Genomic DNA, 21,843 nt, shown 5'->3' with positions numbered 1-21,843 from the left:
TGTTGAATGCTGCTGCGTGATGCCGTTCCTTGACCCAGGCCACTACGATAAGTGTTAGGACTTACAAAATGTACACCACAGACAAGGTGCTGCAGGGAGCAGCAAGATCCTAGGGAAGCACTAGACCTCGGGTCCTGAAACTGAACATGCTGGCCTCATCCAGAACACCAACTAGGATGAAGACGAATAGCAGACAGTTTGTATAAAACACCACTCTATTTACTCCTTAGCAAATCTGTACAAAAGGCAGGAGAGGCTTCTGTGGGAGCCCAGACAGGCAGGGATTTTGTAAAAACATTAAATATTGGGAGATGTAAAAGTACCAAAAATAATATGGCACCACATCCCTCCAAAACCATGAGACCAAATCAGTGAGCACGAGGCAGCGGTGAGCGTCCCACTTCAGAAGTAGCTCTGCAGCGGCTCCCCCAGCAAGGTCTCCAGCTGCTGGACCGTCTTCTGGCACTGACGCTCCACTTCTTCACATTCATCTAACAAACAACACCAGGGTTAGAGTGGGCCTGCCAGCCATCCTGCCCAACTGTCCCTCAGTGCACAGGAGGCACTCAGCAGGTTGTGACCCAAGCTGCTCCCTCACTGACCCCCCACTCTTAGGCATGTTCATGTTCTTGGCTGCTGAAGAGGACCAAGCCACATTCAAATCCAAGCTCCAGAGGGACCCCTGCTCCAGGAGCTCTCGGCCCGTGTTAGACGTCAGGCATAAAAGGGTGTGCTTCTGCCCAGATGCCGAGCCAGTGAGATACGAAGTTACCTCTTCCCTCACCATCCCCAATCAATATGAAGGGCGCTGGGAGGTACGATTAAGAGCCATGTCAAAGCAGAGGTATACTCCTGCTTAAAGCAGCTCCACCTGCCACCTAGTGCTTTCATCAACGTCTTTACACTTTCTGAGATTCTAGTTTCTTAGGTTCTTTTAAAAGAGGGACAGTGTTGAACCCACTGCAAGATTATGTCACCACTCAAAACAGAGCACCAAGTACAGCTCATCATTCCAGAGGACAACTGATTATGCCCTTAATGGCACACTGAATCATATGAATATTTGAAGTTATTGCCCGAACAATACTGTGGCCCCCATGAGCAGTGCAAACACACTGCAGGCTGCTCAGTGACTGAGGTCACAGCTTCCTGACTTGTGTCCCAGGTGCGGGTAGAGGACTCAGACAAATCTGTGTCAGCCTGTGGCCACAGGGTTTTGCATCTTGGTGTATTAACTTCAGACTTACCTTCCATCAATTCTGCTAGAAAAGGAATCGACTCTGGAAGCAGAACAATATAATTCTCTCTCAGCTTTTCAGCCACTGCTAAGACAGTAATCAAGGCTGCAAACCGCACCTAGAAGGAACAGGCATAAAGAATGAGACTGTTTCATCTGTTCCTTGCTGCTGTTCAATACCATAAGACCCGACCTGACTGGAGACGGTGCTCTTTACACAGTGTCCACAGGGTAACACTTTATGTAGCCATTTGAGAGCTATTTAGAATAAGGGTAATCTACTTATCAGGGTCTTTCAAACTGTCCTAGCACTGCAGCACTTTAAAATGTGGGGAAAAAAAAATACTCTATTTCCTTTATCAAAAAAAAAAAAAAAAAAGTAAGAGCCAATATGATGATGGCTGGGGTAAAGATGCTTAGGTCCACATAAAGAGAGAACTGACTCTTGCAAGTTGGCCTCTGACCTCCACAAGTGCATGACAGCAAGTGCATGCCCCACCCTAATATATAAAAGTAAAACAAAACATTAAAAAAAAGAAAGAAAAAAAGCAAGTCATAAAATATACCTAGCCAGCCGGGTGGTGGTGGCGGCGCACGCCTTTAATCCCAGCACTCGGGAGGCAGAGGCAGGCAGATCTCTGTGAGTTTGAGGTCAGCCTGGTCTAGAAGAGCTAGTTCCAGGACAGGCTCTAAAGCTACAGAAAAACCCTGTCTCGAAAAACCAAAACCAACCAAACAAAACAAAGCAGAACAAAAAGTCTCCCACACAAACAAAATTCATACACACACCGGGCAGTGGTGGTGCAGACATTTAATCCCAGAATTCAGGAGGCAGAGGCAGGCAGATCTCTGAGTTTGAGGTCAGTCTGGTCTACAAGAGCTAGTTCCAAGACAGGCTCCAAAGCTACAGAGAAACCCTGTCTCAAAAAACAAAGCAAAACAAAACAAACAAACAAACAAAAAAAATTTTTAACAAGCCAGAAGGTAGTTTGTTGGGTTGCCTGAGATGGTACCTCCTGGCAATGGGGCGCCTTGACATCTCTGACAGCGTCTGTATGGCCAAGGCACCTACTTGGCTAGTCTCATTTCAGCACTGAATAAAAGTCTGGGTGTTCCCACATAACCTGCCGATCCTAAGTAATCCAAGTAGCTATGAGGCATCGACAGCAGCCCGTAGAAACAAAATGGTCCCCTTTCAATTTGGAATAATTTTCATAATTCATTATATTTAATCAAGATTTTCCTAACATGTAATCAAAATAAAACACTAAAATAAATTTGTTTCTGCAATTATGTAAGAACCTATGATAGATAGCTTTACTGTTTACAACTCCTAAAAAATATAATCAATTTAAATAAATTTGACTAAAAGTCTGCTTTGGGCTGTTTACCCAAGTGAGATTCTCATGAGAAAGTGTGTGAGATAGTGATTTATTAATAAAACTGCTAGAAAATTCCAGGTAAGGAATGTCAACAGACCACAGGTCCATTTCTACTCTAACTAAAGGAGTGTTCTGTGCATACACCACAATCACCGATCTCAGGGCAAAGTGATGTTAAAAACAAGGACCAACTTCAAGTGGTTACTGTTTTAGATGCAGAGGAATTTAGAAAGTATTTTAAGGCTTATGCTTGCCATGACTAGGAAGCTGAGAAATATAGCTATTTATAAAGAGCCTGCAAAAGGAATAAGGAATTCTCTATGTGTGTCTATGTATTTGTGTGTGGTGGACGCCACATATACTTGTGTGCACATGCATTTGAAGGCCAGAGGCCAATTTCAAATGTTGTTCCTCAGGTGCCACCACCTTGTTTTTCAGCAAGTCTCTCACTCTTACATGGCACTCCCGGACACACACATCATGCTGGCTTCTGATGTGTTCTGGAGATCAAACTTCAGTCCTGTGCTTGCACAGTAACAATGAGCACTCCGTCAACTGAGACATTTCCTGGCCCAAGAATTCTTCATAAAGGCTAACATTCTATATCATACAGTAGACCAGACTTCTAGTGATGAGACCTAGGGCCAGGCTCTTCCTATCAGTGTCCTGGGGCTGGCGTCCATGACTATAGGTGGGTATTTAGGCCACACCCATGGGGTGTGTGTGTGCAAGTTCAGCTTCAGAGACTGACCCACAGACCTCACCTTAGGGGAGGAGTCTCTTGTCTTCAGCAGAATCTGGTAGTTGAGGGGTTTCCACATGGAGTCGTCTGCCATGGCCACAGAAAACTGTGCGATGCAGGGCACCAGGTGCTGTGTCACCCGCTCTTGGAACCGCTCTTCTCCTCCAAGCCTGTTTTCCAGCTGGGAAGAGAGATGTGGGTGTCACCTTGCTCCTGAACACACCCCTCGTTTGTGTTCCCCCCACCCTAACCTTGTCTGTTCCCTCTGGAGCTCAAATAGCTACAAAGTCCTTTCCTGTGGGGGCAGCCATGCCCAGTGAGGCTCAGTTGACAGCCAACATACTTTTTCAATGGATAAACTGACAATGAGCTTGTATTTCAGGTAAAACTCAACACCACAATGAAAACAAGTCAGACCACGAAAACTCCATTTTTGAATAATAATTTCATAAAGGGTCCCTCCCCTAAAAAAAAAATCACCTTTAAAAAAAAAAAAAGTCTGGTAAGCTACTATGTAGCACACATAAAAAGGCAAAGACTGATGGCCTCAGTGACTGAAGACTCCTTTGGGTTACCTGATCCACCAGGGGCATCATTAAGGCTTCTGCTCTCTCTTTACTCATGAAATTCTGGGTGTCAAAAAGGAAGATCTTGTACAAGCAGCTCAAGATGAACTCCAGCAACAAGCAGCACTTTTCAGGGTCCTGTTCAGAGTCAAAAAACGCTTCATCTGCAGGGAAAGAGTACAAGTGGGAAACACTTCTCAGTCCTGGTGTTACAGACACTGCCACAACGGAATGACCTAAAAACCATAAACGATAGAACTCGAATGATGGGGCTCTCCTTCAGAGCAAAGACCGCAGTGTTTAGCTGGGCAAGTTCAGTGACTTCAGCTGGTTATCAGCAGGAGAGATCAACTCAAATCCAGAGATGAGCCACAATCTCACCTGTATCAGGGAAGTACCGTACCAATGACTTTCTCCAGCCTCAAATTTACTATTACAAAGTTACTACCAATAATGAGTAATAATGCCCACTTCATTCTTTCTCTGTGCCAACCAATTATTGTTTGTCCTAACATAACAGAAAATCCTTAGCAGGTAAGTCAAGGAACATAAAAGTCTTTTCTAACTGCCTGTGTCAGACACATGGACAAGGCTGGGACTGGCCCAGAGGAGCTACCAACCTGTTTTGGAGATGTTTACTTGGTTCAAGGTGTCTGCAAAAGGTTTCACCAAGTGGCCAGCAAACAGAGTGAAAAGGCCTTTCAACTTCTCTGCAATACAGTTGGCCAGATTGTAGAATGTCAGTAGTCTGTCCTTTGGGGCATCTTCTGTCTTGGCCCAGTCATACAACTACAACCAGGAGAACAGTGATGTCATCTACTTATCCTGCCACTTACAACAAGCAGGAGATTCAGGGAAGAAAGCCTCACCTTGAAGAAGAGAGGCCTGAATGTGACTTCAGAGAGCTTCACCACCATGGCCACTAGACAGTCAATGATCCAAATTTCCGTTTTCCCAACATCCTCTAGGTTAGCCTGAAAATGAAGGAACTAATTAGACAGCATAGACTAAACACTTTGGCGAGGACAAATGCTGCACAGCTAATTCTTACCGTGCTCTTGCACAGATAGGGAGGTGACAGCTTTAGGGTATGGGGAGTGGGAATCAGCTCACCTCTGAGTGCTGTGCCCGGAAGTCCAGGGCGTCCAGGAAGAAGGTGGTCAGCTGAGATTGGTGAGACAAGAGCTCTTCCTTCTTCATCACCGTGATGTGCTCTTGCAAGATGCTCATAAACGGGCCCATGTGATTCTACCATGAATGCAGCAGAGAATACAAGTTTATTAATTTGTTTTAGAGCTCAGTGCATCCTCACACATTCAGTACCAGCTTCACTCTCCAGAGTCCAACAGTCAACATAACCTCACCTTCCAGTTCTTCTGGATCGGCTTGAAAGTCTTGCTAATGGCTGGCAGCAGGACTCGAGGTGAGAGCATAGTGGCGAGGGTCTTTTTAAGAGATGTCAGGCGGATGTTAGCCTGTGAGGCAGAACCCATTTCACTAGTGATTTTCTCTAGGTGAATCACCTGTAGGGACATGAAAAACAGTGACTGAGAGCACTGGACTATGCTGACGACCACACTCACAGAAAGGCGTGGTGACGGCAGCAGCCAGCTCGAATGGCAGAGCACAGAATTCTTTTAAAGGAAGCTGACTATCTGCAGATATAACTAAGTAGATGCTTCTAACTGGAAGCCAGGGAAGGTGAGCAATGAGCCTATAAGCACAAAGGCCTCTCAGTCTGATGGTTTTCCTACAACTCAGGTTCCTCCTGGCTGAAAACAGTTGAGAATGATTCCAGCAGCCTAGCTCTCTTGTAAGACAAAGACTTTAAGCCCCAAGCTGTAGTCAGTGAATGTCAAGTCACTAGCATAATGGCAGTCAAGATTCAGCTTCACAAATGCAAGTGATCACACACCAGAACAGTAATAACCCTGTCAACAAGTGATTGACACTCAAGGGTATTTTCAACCAAAAATGCCACTTGCCTACAGTGTGCTGACAGGCAACCACTCCACCTATCATGGAGGAAGAAGTCCACTATACGAAACACCTTACAGTTAAGAAAGCGTTCCCATCAAAACCAAAGCATACTGGTTTCCAAAAGTAACAGTAGGCCATTCTCAAAGATCTGAGGTAAATAAAAGCAATACATTCTGTACTACTGAGAAACAGAGCCACCCTACTGAAAAAGGGATCCTTCCTGTTAATTCCATAATGAAGCAGAATGGACAATGGAAGAAAAAAGAGATACAAGTTCAACAGACAGAAACAAGAATCATGTCTGTCAAACGGTGGTGAATAAAGAGCCAGTAAAGGGACTGAAAGGGTAAAACTGTTTCCCTTGCCACCCTGGGTAGCAATTCGTAGCTGACCAAAGCCTACCTGGATCAGAAGTCCTTCCAGGTAGGGGCTGATGAAGTGTGGGAGAGTTTCAACAACTTTGTGCAGGGCAGCCAGGGCGCTGAGCAGGCAGACTTCACTGTGGACCAACTCACTGGTGCTCTTCAAGGCTGCCAACAGCGATGGCATCAGACTGGCAAGGAACAAGTGCATTAGAGCAGCTTTACAGCTCAGACACAGAGAAGAAGGGAGCTGAGGATATGAAGACAGCCTCAGCCAGCTGGGCTTGCTATATCCCTGTAGCCCACAATGTACAGAATACCGCCTGCGTGTTTTACACCACTTGGTGCCAGCAGTGCTGACACATTGGTAACTATCACAGAATGTCTTCCAATGACTGAACATGTGCTAAGTGTCAAGACTGTGCACAAGCACGGCAGCCTATGAAGAGAAACCCTGAGGGATGCAGAGAATGCCCCTGTATTACATATGGCAGTAACTCTCGCCACAGCTGCACAGCTGGTTATGATCAGGGCCAACAGCAGTCAAGAGCACTGAGCTTCCCTCTGTGGCAGCAAAGTGCTGCTCTGGCCATGTTTCTCAACAGGGAATTGCACCACTGCTCCCTAAGCACAGGGATTCCACAAAGGAAGACCATCACCAAGCAACGTGTCTGAAGGTCACAGCAACGGTGCACTTCCCAGTGAGATCAATTTTTTCACAAGTTTATTTTCATGCACTTTCTATGTCTAGTCGAGAAGCCCAAAGGTCTGCAAGACATTCCCCCCTTTCTGCTGTAGTGGCTCCTATTCCACAGTACCTGGGAAGCTGAGGGATGGCCAGTGCTTCCAAAGTGGAGGTCACCTCTGCTATGCATAGCAGGGCACTTCCCAGGACGTTTTTCTCCTCCTTTTTCTCTGGTGCTATCAGCTTTACTGCAGTGCTCAGAACGGGTATGAAAGGCTCTCGGTTCCCTGCTCCAAAGTTCTTGCATAGGAGCTTTAGGGTGTACAGCGCTGTCTGTCTATTAATCGCTTGTTCATCTTCTGCCTCCTTTTTCTTATGCTGCACAATGTCTAGAAGGACTGGAACCAGCTTTAGGAAGCGGTGAACCTGAAGAGGCAGTCAAAATAACCAATAATCAGAGCTATAAGGAGGGCCAGTCTCCTTTCCCATCTTCCCTGCTTGGGTCCGTCTGATGTGATCGAAGTCCAAACTACGTTCCAAGCCACACAACCACATTCAAGTGACTGTTCCTCCCTAGTCCCCAGTGGACTAGGTGTGGAGCAGTGTGAGCCAGGGCCTTGACCATGGAGCTACAATCCCAGTCCTGCCCTCTTCTGCCAGATCTCGTTACTGATGGTTGTGAGCCACCACATGGTTGCTGAGACTTGAACTCAGGATCTCTGGCAGAGCAGCCAGTGCTTATCTGTGGAGCATCTCTCAGCATTCTCAGCCCTCTTTTTGCATTTGACTTTTGAGATAGGGTCTCACTAAGCTGCCCTGACTGACCTAGAACTCGCTATAGAGTCTGGACAGGGCCTGAACTTGAGAGCCTCTTGTCTCGCTCTCTTAAGTGCTACCATTTCTAGTTCCAGCTACATTCCTTACAGCAAGCAGAAGTGCATCAGGCTGGAGTCCACCTTAACACACCTACAGCATGAGAATGAACAACACACATCTCTCTCTCACATAAACACACATAGTATGCCAACCCAGAGAGCAATATCCTTCCATTTTAAATGGCGTACCCGAGAACAGAGCTCTGTAATAAGCAGATGGAAGGATATGGGTTCGGAAAAGGATCCTCACTCACCATTTTCTTCTTCCAGGATGTGTTCTGCTGTAGCTTGTTATTCAAAAGATCCAGAGCTTTCCTACGAACAGATGGCAGGGGGTTGCCCACCAGCCCTTGGATCACATATATGAATGTTTCTGTAGGCAACAAGGCATTGACCTATAGAGAAGGGAACAATTAATACAAAAGAGAAAAGCAACTCTGTAATAGAGTTTTTATCATTTTGACAGAAAGTATACCTATGTAGCCCAGGCTGGCCCTGAACGTGGATTTGATTGCAGGGACTATAGACATATACTACAAATCACAATGTCAAACTCAGACTCTTGTTTATTGCATGCCCCATGGTAGCAGACATTTATACAGAATTCTTACAAGAGCTCTCAGGTAGTTATTACTAATCACAAACAAAACTGAGAACCCAACACTAAAAAGAAGTAAACTACTCCAGGCCACGTCCTAATTTCAAGGGCAATCATTTATCTATTACATCTAACAGTGGGGTATTCTATTACCCCACTGCAATGAAGCAGAGCACCACACACACACACACACACACACACACACACACACACACACACACACACGATAAACCCTTCATCAGATTCACTGAGGCAGGTGTCTCATGGGTAGGGAAACGCTTGTTTTCAGACAAGGAACACTTGAGCTTCCTCGTATCAACAAAAGGTACTGCTCCAAGTGTATGGTTAAAGTGGAAGTTTAAGTCAGATGATTCTACAATGGCATAAAAACTAGTAACAAGCATGATGATTCGGGAGAAAAGTGAGAGCCGACCTTATCCAGCATGTCGTAGGCTTTGCTGAGCAGGGCTCTCCAAAACTTCACAGTCAGTTTGTCTGCATTCTTCTCCACGGACTGAGCTACTGTGTTAATGTAGCCGAGGACTGTTTCCAGCAACCTACAACAGAGGCACACTCAGAAAAGGCAACCTGGGACCTCAGAATTCCTTCAGGAGGGAGGGGAGAGGCGGCATCCTCACTCTGCTTCTGGGTTATCTAGAGGATCACCAGTCCAGGGAATCTTCACTGTGGCTTGGAGCCAAGTATTTAGGGCAAAGAATGTCTTCAGCGAAAATGAGAAATCACAGGTGCAAAGTGGCAGTAAAGAGAGACTGTATGCTCTTCCACTTCCTCTGCAAGCTTGAGTTATTCCCCGAAAAGGAAAAAAGAAAAACATACCTCTGTTCCAGGCCATGTAGGATCTTCGGCCCACCACTTTCAACCACCTACAAACGGAAGAAGCTCATGAGAACAGTATGGATGCTGATGATGACATCATTTAATATAGGTTAAAGAAACAGGCTGTTCCCACCAACCCACCCCAGGTTGATTAGGTTCAGATGACCCTTACTGGCTGCAGCTGATTGACTAGGTTTGCCTATCTGTAAAGCACAGCAAGATTCAGAAAAACACAGCAGCCACAATGCTTCTTTTATGGAAGTGATCCTGTGAGCTCATACAGTTAGGGTAACAGCTGTGGTCCACTATGTAACTACTTCCTGGTCCACTCTTCCTATATCCTAGACATCAAAGACAGCCTGAATCTGCCATTAAGTTTCTAGACAGTGGTTGGGTAGTGGCAGTAAACATTTTTAATCCTAGCACTCTGTAGGCCAGCCTGCTCTATAGCACAATTCTTGGGACAGCCAGAGCTATACTGAGAAACCCTGTCTCAACAAAATAAACAAACCAAGCACCCCCTTTTTCCCCTGCCCCGGCAAAACCCCAAACCAAACCAAACTGAACCCAAAGTTTCTAAACTACATATATATTAGATTATTAAGAGCAGTGTATGGAAGTCTATCCTGTTCTAGTTCCTTCAGTCCGGTGATACATATCGTTCCTCTGTAGATACATTTAACCACTTCCCTCTATTGCTAGATAATTTATGTCTTTTTTTCCCTCTCATAGATTGAATACCACCCCTTACCTAAAATGCTTAAGATGAGACCTGCTTCAATTTCAGATTTTTTTTAATTTTGGAAACTTGCATACAAATGATAGTGAGGACGGGACACATGTCTAAACATGAAATTACTTTATTGTCTGAAGGTAATTTCATGCTGATTCTCCTATGCTTCTGTTTGGATGTTGACCTGACACATGAAGTCAGGTGTGTAACTTTCCACTTATGGTGTCAAGTAAGTGGTTTTGAAAGTTTTGAATTTTGAAGCATTTCTGTCAAGTTCAGATCAGGGCTGTCCTCCCGCACTGGTAAAGCTTGAGGGCGGTTTTAAGTCTCGTAAGCAACTAGGCGGCTCTACTCACCCCTGACCCCATCGCAATCGGCCAAAGGCTTTCTGAAGTGGCTGCCTGTGCTCACACACACTCCTCACGTGCACGTCCTCCTGAAGTGGCTGCCTGTGCTTACACACACCACCCACCTGTACATCTCGTCTTGTAACCTTGCATCTCTTGGTATGAACAGCTTTGCCATTTCTGCCCTTTGAGGGGCAGTCTCTCACCTATTCCACATTTCTCAATTTGCTCACCAGAGCACTTGATTGTACCAAGTTTAATACTTGGTACAACTAGTACCAAGTGGCTTGGTATAACTAGCCACTTCTGGTTCCTCTTCATCAAAACTCTACTCTCTGTCAGTGTTGTATGATTTTACCCACGAATGCAGTAATCTAAGGCTACAGCTTTCTACTTTGCTTATGGTGGCATTGTGTTGAATCAAAGTTTGAAAGAAAAATTATTTCTCCTTTGATCACAATATTGTTCTCCTTGATTTTCTTTTAAGAGTTCTAGGTGTTGCTTTTCACATCAAAGTTCTTACTATACCTAAAATTATCTGATGTACATGGTGTGGAAGCAGACTCACCTTCCCCCATAAATGAAAACAAACCATGCCAGCGTTAGTACTTGAACAGCTCTTTCTTCATGGACGTGTAAACCTTCTGCACTCTTCCTATCACCTCCACCTAGATCTGTTTCTCCGCTTGGTCGGCAGCCACACTGATTCATCTGATTGCTCCTTCTCTAACATTTTGCTTAACCCTCCGCATGTCAAGATCATTTTTTAAAGTTAACTGAGGAAGTGCAGTGAACTTATATGTTAATCTAGAGAGAACTAAACTCTTTGAACAGTGGGTTTAAAAAAAAATCTATTGTGCGCGCGTGTATGTGTGTATGTGTGTGTGTGTATGAACATGCTCTCGTGTATGCTACAGTACACTGTGGAGGTCAGAGGACAGCTTGTAGGAGTGGGTTGGTTCTCTACTCCCACTATGTGGGTTCCTAGGATCAAATTCAGGTCATCACACTTGGCAGCAATCCTTCTAGCTGACCCTTCTAGCCAGCTCAACAGTATGCTGTATCTTCATACGCATGAACACTGTCCCTGCTGTTATTCAAGTATTCTTTTGTGCCCTTTAAGATCCTGGAAATTAGCTGGGTGGTGGTGACTCATGCCTTTAGTTTCAGTACTTGGGAGGCAAAGACAGGTAGATCTCTGAGTTCCAGGTCAGCCTGGTCTATAAAACAAGTTCTAGGATAGCCAAGGTTACTCAGAGAAACCCTGTCTCAAAGAGAAAAAAAAAATCCTGGAAATTCTCTCAGAATATTCTTGGCAGCATTTCTTTAGGCTGAATTTTCAGTACCTTACCTTATCTATGTTGTTGCTTATGGAGTTTTCCCCTACAATTTAAATATAGCAGTAACATTCTATAGAGGTGTGGAGATAACCCTACCACACCGAGTCTATCAGGAAGTCGCAGAGCTCAGGGATAGGTCTGAGAGACTGCTGATACTCTTCCTGATTCTCAGCTCCACTTCTTTTCTTGCATAGAAGCGACACCAGAAGGCACCTTAGCTCCTGACTTTTGGAGAGACACCAACACTTTCTCCATGACCATGTTATAAACCATAGTTTCCTTTCTTAAAAGGGTTATCATATGGCTGTGCTGTTCACCATCTTTCCTCAGAACCAGGAGGTCTATGTACTGGGCTGGCATGAATAATGCTATCCCCATTTGCCTGAAAAGGCCTGTTGCTGTGCATCCCCACATGCTTCTGCTGAGCCTATGCTGCCTGAGAATGAAGTTCCTCGGTCTCAACTCTGGTGGGTAATGTCCAACAGGTCTGCATGGAGAAGCTTACTGCTTTCCCATTATTTTTCTTGGCATGCCTTATATTTTTACAAGACATTTGCCAAGCTATTTTTTGCGAGTCTAAAACACTACTCTTTGGCAAAAGCAAGATCACTTTTTAGCATAGACCCACTTAAAGAACACATTACCTTTTTAAGGAAATGATTAGAAGCCAGGAGTTGGGCCATGAAGGACACTGACAAATATTTAAAATGCCGAAGTTGCTTGCTTGTGTGTGTGTCCACCTTAAAGACTGGTAGCATTTCGTCTTGTACTTCACTCTTACTAGACACTGTCTTGGGGTTGGCTTCTGAAAAACAGCAACAACACAGACAACTTTACTCATCGTCAACGCTAATTTGTCCACTGAGCTTTCAGGTGTGGCATGGGGAGCAGGATGCCATCTCAGAGAGAACTGTGCTCAGAGAGGACACCAAACTCCTCTGCCAGGGCAGTGAGCCATGGGCGCACATTCACTGAGGAAGCAGCCACCCCACAGGCCTGAGAAGTGCAGGTCAGTCAGAGCAGAAAATACAACACAATAGGAAAGTGGAAACATTAGATGCTCTAGCCCTGGATGGGTTCCTGAGGGCTGAAGCCACCTCCACGTGAAACACTGGTCTAAAAGCTGAAGCTGTGTATCTCAGAACTTCAAACTTCCAACAGAGCTGCTACAGTGTTAGAGGTGGGGTGCAGCCAGGTCTTTGGTAGGCCACTTAAAGCCCACAGTTCTTGACCTATGGATATACTGGGTTCCAAGGACTGCCTCATTCTTTCTGCTCCTCCTCAGCTCTCAGATTAGATGGTAACCAACACCTGAGCCATGCTTACCTTCTTTTTCCTCTGGCAGCTTTTCCAGATACTGGAGGATAAGCATCAAGCTCTGGACTTGATGCTGGACACTGAATTCACAACAGACGGAAATCCAGAACTCAGTATCTGCCTCTAAAATAGCATCCTATTTAGAAAAGAAAAAGGTCAAAAACTGCCTAACAAGTACATTAGTAAACATACACTAAGGACACACCCAGAACACATCCTTCAGCAGTTTGTGCTTTCCCTACAGGTTGTCACCAAATGAAAGTTGTAAATTCCTTCAGTAGAACAGCTATTCAAAGAACTGCACAGGAGCCAGAACCACAGGTGAGGCTCCAGACCTGTTTCTTAGAAACAGTCAAGGGTTTTTAGTAGATGTTTTGTTGCTATTTAAAAATGTTCCAGGTCTACACATTCTGAATAGTTAAGGGAAACAAGGAACTGTCCTGAGGAAGCCTCTGGGCATAAGCAGTGCTAGTCCATACTTAGGCTGAACAATCTCCCAAAGCCCACGTGACATCACCCATTCCTCTTTACCATCCCACCCAATATTCTGACCTTTTCTCCATAAGCAGCCACCAGCACTGTTTTAGTGACATACTGTTCAAAAAGCAGGACAAGGAGAATCCACAGGAATTTTTCTGCACCTAGCGTGTCAACAAGTTGAACAAGGATGGGCAGGCGCCTGTGCTCTGGAACGTGTGGAAGAGCATCCACAAACACACCGATGATTTTCACAACAATCTCTTCAACATTTCTAGTGACTTCTATAGAGTCCCCAGTATCAGACTGCAAAAGATCAAGCAGGGAATTGAGTAAGCATTAATAACCTTTTTCCAAAACCAGCTTGCAGAGGGACTAGACCAATCAATAAAAATTCAGTGAGTGTCTATCTTATCTCAGGTCCTACTTGGCTCTGAGGCAAATACAGCATAAGGTGCTGGCTTTGCCTCCCTGGAGTTATCTGCACAAAACAAGATGCACACACAAGCACAACAAAAGGCAGGAAACGCTGCACAGGCATCCTCATATGGGCTGAATCTAAGTAGGCCCAGCACAGAAAAGCCAACAGCTCCCCACTGCTTCCAGAGCCACATTCAACTCATTTCACTCTGGCACCCACTGGCACTGGTCTCTCCACACACACAGTGTACGTGCTCTTTCCCATACTGCCCATTTGCTGGCTTCACCATTATAAAATTCAGGACACAGAAGAATCTGAATATTTCCAAACTGGCATTTACACAAAAATTGTAAAAATTAAAGAGTAACAATGATGGCGGCATCCAAACAGCTTACCTGAATAAGTGCTGGAATGACCATTTTCACTGTCTTGCTAATAACTTGAAAACTATAAGCATCATCTAGGCGCATGACATTGGCTCCCATGAATGTAAAAATAGACATGATATTATGAAGAACTTTATCCTGAAATAAAGCACAATTTTCACCATTTTTCAAGATTTATTTTTTTAAAAATCACCAATAAAAATAGAGTCATCTTTCCTCAAAAGCAGGCAAGCGGCTGGGCTAGGGTGACAGCTCAGCAGCAGAGCGCCTGCTTAGTGTGCTCAGGCATTGAGGTTAATGCTCTACACCACCAGAAATAAGAACAAACAAAAATGGGCAAAGCTTAAGTTTCCAAATATAAATGGTCAAAGCAGATGAACATGAAGAGACAAGGGACTCTGATATCAGATCGACAAAACACACTCTGCCTCCATTAGTGGCTAGGAGTTCTACAAGGACGACTGTCACATCTTCATGAGGTAGATGATAATCAAACTCGGTTTTGTCTTGTTTATTTAGGATCTTCTGGGGATTGGCAGGCTAATCTTCCTGGATAGTTACTATGTATGTGTCAGCCACCGTATGAAGAACTAACCACACACCACAGCTGAAACTTCACCACATCCCAGTGAGAAAAGTTACCATCACTTTACTTTACTAACTGAACCTGCTGCTTCCTCTTTTTTGGGCTACACTGGGAACCAAACCCAGGGTCTTACGTCTGCCAGACAAAAGCTCTACCATTGAGCCCCACCCTCTGCCCAATGAATTTAAGTCAGTACACACCAATGCATTTCCATGGAAGAAAAGACCTGAAACAGATACTCAGGTCTTAAACCTTTTGCTTACCGGAAATATCCCAGCAACAGTACCCAAGAGCAGAAGGGCATGGTGGTGAGTCTGCGGCATCTCCGAGAGGCGAATACACTGCACTATCAACTCTACATTGAATTTCTCCTCATCTACAATGTCTACAGTGGAGGGAAAGAAAAAGGTCTGTGGCTGATACATTCATGTGCAAAGCAGATAGTTTTTCTGCCCTTCCCTTCTGCCAAGCACATACCTTTAGGTATTCTGCCACCATCTGGGGAGAGTTTTTGGCAGATGTTGAGCAAACAACTCAGAATTAATTGTTTAGTGTATTCCATGTTTCCCTGTTCCGACGACAAAGGTTCTAAACACCTTGAGGGAACCACAGAAGAGAAACAATTGGGAATGTAAAAGTTAATCCAATCGGGCTGGAGAGATGGCTCAGCAGTTAAGAGCATTGCCTGCTCTTCCAAAGGTCCTGAGCTCAATTCCCAGCAACCACATGGTGGCTCACAACCATCTGTAATGAGGTCTGGTGCCCTCTTCTGGCCTTCAGGCATACAGGCATACAGAATATTGTATACATAATAAAGAAAATAAATAAATAAATATTAAAACAAGTTAATCCAATCACATTAGTGACTGCTGTCTAGAACTTACTCAATAAGGAATAAAGAAAAGCCTAACGCTAAACAGTTAAACATATTAGATGCAAGGTTTTAAACTCTAGTTTTTTTCTCATATAACCAAGTACGGATCAGATGATTTCTCCTCTCTGCATACTTTCTTTTCACTAACCTACTGGCAATCTTCCAACAAATGTGGAGAACCACTTTACTTTTTTAATGACAGCACACTCCTCAACTCAATGGCAAATCTCTACAGCTGTGCTTTCTAATAATTTACAACTAAATTACAGCAGGTGTTATACAGCATCCTCAAAACATGAGTGACGGCGGCCCAGATATGGCACTGGAAGTTAAGTAGGAAAGCAGGCAGATGGGGCCAACCACCGCACAACATAGGAGGCCAGCTATGGAAATCAGTAATAGTAACTGAAACCATTCTTCAGTATTTCAACTACAGTACAACTTCCTTTAATGAACAGACAGTCAAAACAAGAAGAGTATTCCAAAGAGAGAGATAAATCAACACGGCAAAATTTCTACCACTCTATTATCTCACAGACCAGGGCCAAGCCCTTACCTGGACAGCAAGTTAAAGAGAGTTGGAATCAGTATCTGAGGGCCTTTGAGCTTCTTTTTGTGCTGCAGTAACTCCAGGATTAGGGTGACTCTTTGCCAGTAAGGGCCCTCAACTTCTTGGACAGATTCTACATCTTGTGATTTTCTGGACAACAGAGGAGACAAAAAGACTGAAAATGCAAACACCATTATGTGTGTTTATGCAAAAATGGGTGGGTATCTACAAGTCATGATCACAGCAGCCAGAGCCTAAGGAACAGGAGCAGGCCCCCTGAGGTGTTCAGAGCGCTTACTTCTGCTGCATCTTCTGCCTTCTTGTTTGCTGAATTGTGCCCAAAGATTTGGTTTTATCTCTCGGCTTCAGTTCTATTCTGACTTGTTCAGCATCAACAGAAATCTGAAATATTGAAAGAATGTCTAGTGATATAATTCACTGGGACAAGATTACAGCAATAGCTGTGATGTAATTAAGTTATCAACTTTAAAATAAGATCAAAACATTACTGCAATAAACAGGACTGCACAGGTTAATGAAAGCATTTCAGTCCACTTTTATGTCATTATGCCATTTGAGGCCTGCCCAACCCCCAAATACAGACACTACTAATGACTTCTTATGCATTATTTAAGATGAAAACTCAATACTCAGTTGAACAGATTACTCTGGTATCTTGGAATCTACTCATCTCGGTATATGCTCATTTCATCATATGCTATGGACCCACTGTCACTAAGTACAAAGACGTGGACAATAGAGTGCTCTGATAATCACACTTGCCTTACAGCCAAGGCTGAGCTTATCTTAGGCTGATATGGTGTGCTTGAAAATATGTCTTCTTTGGTTTGTCTGCTTTTGGATTTTTGAAGACAGGGTCTCAGTATAGAGCCTAGGCTGGCCTTGAACTTGTAATCCCCCTGCCTCACTCTTCCAAGTAGGATTAAAGGTGCATCAAGCTCTGGCTTGCAAATATTTCATGTGCACAATAGTCTACTGAGGAAGATGGAGTACTGAGAGTAAAAAGCTCCCTTTCACAGCTTTTTAAACGTCTTATCATGGTCCTATTTGGCTGTGTTTCAGTTGAAAAAAATCTACTATCATTATATTATATTTAAAGTTTGTTAAAATGCTATCTCTATGATCCTAATTATCCCCATTTCCTTAAAATAAAAAGAGAAGCAGAGGTGGTCCCATGAAAAGGGTTTCTTTAACTGAAGGGCCAGAATGGCACCCTAGCTCTGCAAGCGTCCTGCCCTCCCACTGTCTGATGTTACCTCAAGAAAAAGCAGGAGGGAGGACGGTTCCAAACAAAACTAACGCCATTCGCCAGCACGAATCTAACTTGGAGGTTCACTTTAGCTGAGCCCTCTTGCCAGTACACACGTGTTTTCTACGGGGTCCTGGATCTCTGTTACAGGCACCTCAATTTTACAATGTGAAATTGTGGAATCCCTCTGTGGAAGACACCCTGGTTCTACATGCCAAAACAGATACTTCTCACTAACTGGGAAAGAATAACAGATTCTCACTCAAAGAGACTATTTAGATATGGGGCAGAAACAAGAAATCTTTTTTTCCCCAAAAGTTCTGACCACCACAAGTAAATATTTAGATCCAATTCAAAGAAAAAAAACTGTCAAAAGTATTTGTGAGATAGTCATTAAAATATGACTATGGACTGAGTATTAAATGATGTCAAAGAATTCTGTCATTTTTTTTCAGGTATGGTGTAGAGAAGGTCTTTTTTTTTTTTTTTCCTTTTAGTTTTTTTGAGACAGGGTTTCTCTGTAGCTTTGGAGCCTGTCCTGGAACTAGCTCTTGTAAACCAGGCTGGCCTCAAACTCACAAAGATCCGCCTGCCTCTGCCTCCCGAGTGCTGGGATTACAGGTGTGCGCCACCACTGCCCGGCCTGTTTTTGTTTTTTAAACACAAGATGGGTTACAATGCACACCAGAATTTATGCAGGACACAAACTGCATTTCTCACACTCATATGGCAATCACTTTATTCACTGCCCCTGCCATTCTCTATTTCAGTCAATTCAAGAAATGGAATAATCCACCCCAATGTAGCTAGGTTTCAATATACATAAAAAAGTAACAAGCAGTTTCAATTCCATCTTATACATCACATATCTATCTAAGTAAAATAAGGTCACCTTGCTCAACATCAAGCCCCTCACAATTCCCTATTCCTTTCATGAAAAAGGCAGCCATACCTACTGAGTAAGAACCAAAATAAGATAACCATATGACCTAACTTATTAAAAATATATACTTCATATAACAATAATAAAAAGTGAATAGCCTCGCCCCGCTTTGTTTGTCCTGTTTCCTGCACATGGATGGTGACGTGTGGTCTCTCAGCTTCCTGCTATATCTGCCTGCCGATATGCCTCCCTCGCCGCTATGGACTCTCCCTTTAGAACCATTTGTGCTAGGCTCAGTCTTGCTCAAAGAAGCTTCCTATACAAAGGGCAGTAGTTTTTGCAAGAGACTCCTAGCCATTCAATAAACTGAAAATAAATGACTGTGAATGTCAGCCACAGATGGGACATCTGTACTGACTGCCTCATACCAAACAAGGCTCGAGGAACTTGTAGTGGGCAGAAACCATCTAAGACTGGAAAGACCGAAAATGCTGTGAAATGCTGGCCTCGCGAACTCACAGCAGCTGTGCTTGCCTGATGCACGCATGTTAAAATTTCAGCACGAAGGCCAGGTGGTGGTGGCGCACAGCTTTAATCTCAGCACTCTGATGAGTTCGAGGCCAGCCTGGTCTACAGAGTGAGTTCCAGGACAGTCAAGGCTACATAAAAGAAACCCTGTCTCAAAAACTGGAAAAAAAATTTTTTTTTAAAGCATGAACGGGAACGGGCTCCTAAGGTTCCATGCCTAGCTGAGGAGTCACGGCAGCTAATGGCTTCTGAGAGAGGGGTGCCACTGGCAGGCTGTCTGTGCCCCACACCCATTTACATGGTGACAGAACTGATCAGAATCAGTGGACTGTTTCTTTGTAAAAAAAAAAAAAGGGCTTGAAGCTGGTAAAAAGATAATATTGGTAGGGGCACAGGGGGAAGCAAAAGAAGTATGGTGTGGCTATGGTTAAGATGCATTGTATAATCTATGAAAAATTTAAAGAATTTAATAAAAAATAAATGGCAAAGACGTAAGATTGGTTTGTACCTCTTGAGCACATACTTTTCTATGAATACTGTTAACGATAAAATCTAACTCCAAAGGAACACTGTAAAATGCAGGGTAGTTATATATTTTGTCAATTGGAAAAGACCAAACATTTACAAATCAGTTTGCGACTTACCCCTTTGAAAACACTGCCAACCGTCTGAACACAATGGGAGTTTTTACAGTTCACCAGTAAGTCAAACAGCATACACAGAAGCTTCTGCTGCACCTTCCCATCTAATAGAGCTGCAAAGAATGGCTTTGTAATCTAGGAGCAGGAAAAAGCAAACAAACCCATGAGTCAGTAAACAGCCTCAACCAAAGATTTCTCCTTATTGTGTGTGTAATCCACACATGTGCACACATGGAGGTCTGAGAAGAACTTCTGGGAATCAGTTCTCTTTCACTTTCACTTCAGTTTCACTTTTAAACAAGTTGTCAGGTTTGCACGGCAAGTTCCTTTTACTTGCAGAGCCATCTCACCAGCTTTTAAAAGCAAGTGTTTTTAGTGTTCTGCATGTAACTTTTGTACAGTAGGTAAACTATATTTCGTGCTTTTAAAAGTGTGTTCAAACCATTAATAATTTACAACTCAGTACATACATGATCAAGCTTGAGTTTCTGAAGGAAGCCACTGACCTTTTCAAGAGCAGTAATCTGAACGGTTGGCATTCCTGGGTGAAGCTCCTTTGTTGTGTGCACAGCCTTTATAAACAGGTCTAGACTCTTTGGGTCTCTATGTAAAAGTGGAGCTGAATACTCATTGTATTTTCCCAGAGTGAGATGTAAAACAATGGCCTCATCTTTCAGGACAGTGGTGGGCTCCTTCTCCACCTTCTCTAGGAGTCGCTCCACCATAGGCAACAGCTGGGCCAGCACCATCTAAAGACAGAGGTTAGTAGTAGTAACCGAGGCTCTTGTTTTGATCAGGTCTGCTCTGACAGCTCACCTGACAGTTCTCTACATTCTTTACAGGAGTTGAAGACATTCTAACAACAGAAAATACAAACTAAAATATGAGTACAGCAACAGTTTAGCATTTGCTAAAGTACCGTATTTCCCTCAATTTGGTATAATTAGTACTGACTCAAATGAGGTATGTCAAGGCTTTAATAGTTAAACCAGAAGCCAGCAAATCATGGCTCTTCTGACAAATCCAGTGATGTCCTGACTTTTATTTATTTTTTTTATATTTATTCATTTATTATGCATACAATATCTGCCTACATGTGTGCCTGCAGGCCAGAGAGGGCACCAGACCTCATTACAGATGGTTGTGAGCCACCATATGGTTGCTGGGAATTAAACTCAAGACCTTTAGAAGAGCAGGCAATGCTCTTAACCACTGAGCCATCTCTCCAGCCCCCTGTCCTGACTTTTAAACTTGTTCACTGACAACAGCCACAATCATCTGATTACATTCCCTCTGTGTCTGCTCTCCTCACAGAAGGCAGATCTGAGCAACTGCAAAGAAAGATGGTCCAGAGCCCGAGAGTTGTTTCTTGATATCAGCAGAGCATTGCCCGTAAGCCACTCCTCAGACAAAACCCTGGATACACAAGCCCCTCGAATAACATAGCATACTTGCACGTATAATCCAGTCACACCTTTCTAAAAACTTTTAGTCACCTCTAGGTTAATCACAGTAAATAATGCTGTTTTTTTTGTTTTGTTTTGTTTTGTTTTGTTTTTTAGGAAATAAGGACAAGAAAAAGCCTGCCTATTTGCTATGGACATAACTTTTCTCCCAAACACTTCCATTCTGAACCTGGCTGAACTAGAAGATTTGAACCTCACAGACAGGAGTTGGATCATATTCACTATCTACTCCTTTATAGAAGAAATTTGTCAGCCTATAAATACCAGGAACAACTCAGGGCTGATAACTGAGAAAAAGAAAAAAAAAAATCAAATAATTTTTATTCCATTTTAATTCTTTGAATTTGCAGTCGGTCAAGAGCAATGGGAAGCATGGGCATTCAAGGTATGGAAAGAAGGGAGTTAAAACCCTGTTGGTCAGAGCAGACATTTCCTTTGCATCACAGGCTTCCCAGAGCACATATCGAAGGCTGTGCTTTTCCCTCCAAAAAATACGTAAAACTGTGTATTTTGTAAATGAGAAAAAAAAAATCCAGTTTCAGAGACTCTAAACATATTCCTTTGTAGAGGATTTCTCCTTAAAAAAAAATAAAAGTTAAAACCTAGTCTGAGATTAAGCTGATGAGATCACATACTGAATTTAAAAATGAATGGGCACTCATGTGTGCTTTTTGAATACTGAATCCTTCTATCCTCCATAATTCTTCTGTCCAAATGGTGAAGAACTTATCACCCTGAGAGCACACAGTTGCTTCTTCAT

The 21,843-nt window shown here is 43.5% G+C and overlaps 1 protein-coding gene across 1 annotated transcript in view; it reads right to left on the bottom strand.

Moving 5' to 3' along the window:
- Positions 1-197: 197 nt before the first annotated feature.
- Positions 198-21,843, bottom strand: part of Heatr1 (HEAT repeat containing 1) — a 44,932-nt gene continuing 23,286 nt past the window's right edge. Inside the window, exons 24-46 of the mRNA XM_048461097.3 lie at positions 20,124-20,366; positions 19,621-19,752; positions 16,594-16,697; positions 16,302-16,445; positions 15,349-15,467; positions 15,135-15,256; positions 14,295-14,423; positions 13,554-13,784; positions 13,011-13,137; positions 12,329-12,489; positions 9,265-9,311; positions 8,861-8,984; positions 8,084-8,224; positions 7,088-7,380; positions 6,310-6,460; positions 5,292-5,450; positions 5,041-5,175; positions 4,797-4,901; positions 4,548-4,716; positions 3,937-4,091; positions 3,384-3,542; positions 1,248-1,356; positions 198-491 (exon numbers count right to left, since the gene is read on the bottom strand). Of these exons, the coding sequence (XP_048317054.3) occupies positions 403-491; positions 1,248-1,356; positions 3,384-3,542; positions 3,937-4,091; positions 4,548-4,716; positions 4,797-4,901; positions 5,041-5,175; positions 5,292-5,450; positions 6,310-6,460; positions 7,088-7,380; positions 8,084-8,224; positions 8,861-8,984; positions 9,265-9,311; positions 12,329-12,489; positions 13,011-13,137; positions 13,554-13,784; positions 14,295-14,423; positions 15,135-15,256; positions 15,349-15,467; positions 16,302-16,445; positions 16,594-16,697; positions 19,621-19,752; positions 20,124-20,366 (3,348 nt within the window). The 3' untranslated portion in view covers positions 198-402. The remainder of the gene's footprint in view (positions 492-1,247; positions 1,357-3,383; positions 3,543-3,936; positions 4,092-4,547; positions 4,717-4,796; positions 4,902-5,040; positions 5,176-5,291; positions 5,451-6,309; positions 6,461-7,087; positions 7,381-8,083; positions 8,225-8,860; positions 8,985-9,264; positions 9,312-12,328; positions 12,490-13,010; positions 13,138-13,553; positions 13,785-14,294; positions 14,424-15,134; positions 15,257-15,348; positions 15,468-16,301; positions 16,446-16,593; positions 16,698-19,620; positions 19,753-20,123; positions 20,367-21,843) is intronic.

This window comes from Myodes glareolus, chromosome 14, assembly GCF_982192425.1.
Source record: "Myodes glareolus chromosome 14, mMyoGla1.1, whole genome shotgun sequence".
NCBI classification, from domain to species: Eukaryota; Metazoa; Chordata; class Mammalia; order Rodentia; family Cricetidae; genus Myodes; species Myodes glareolus.
Note: the sequence above shows the minus strand (reverse complement) of the source record. Positions and strands in the feature narration are given on the sequence as shown.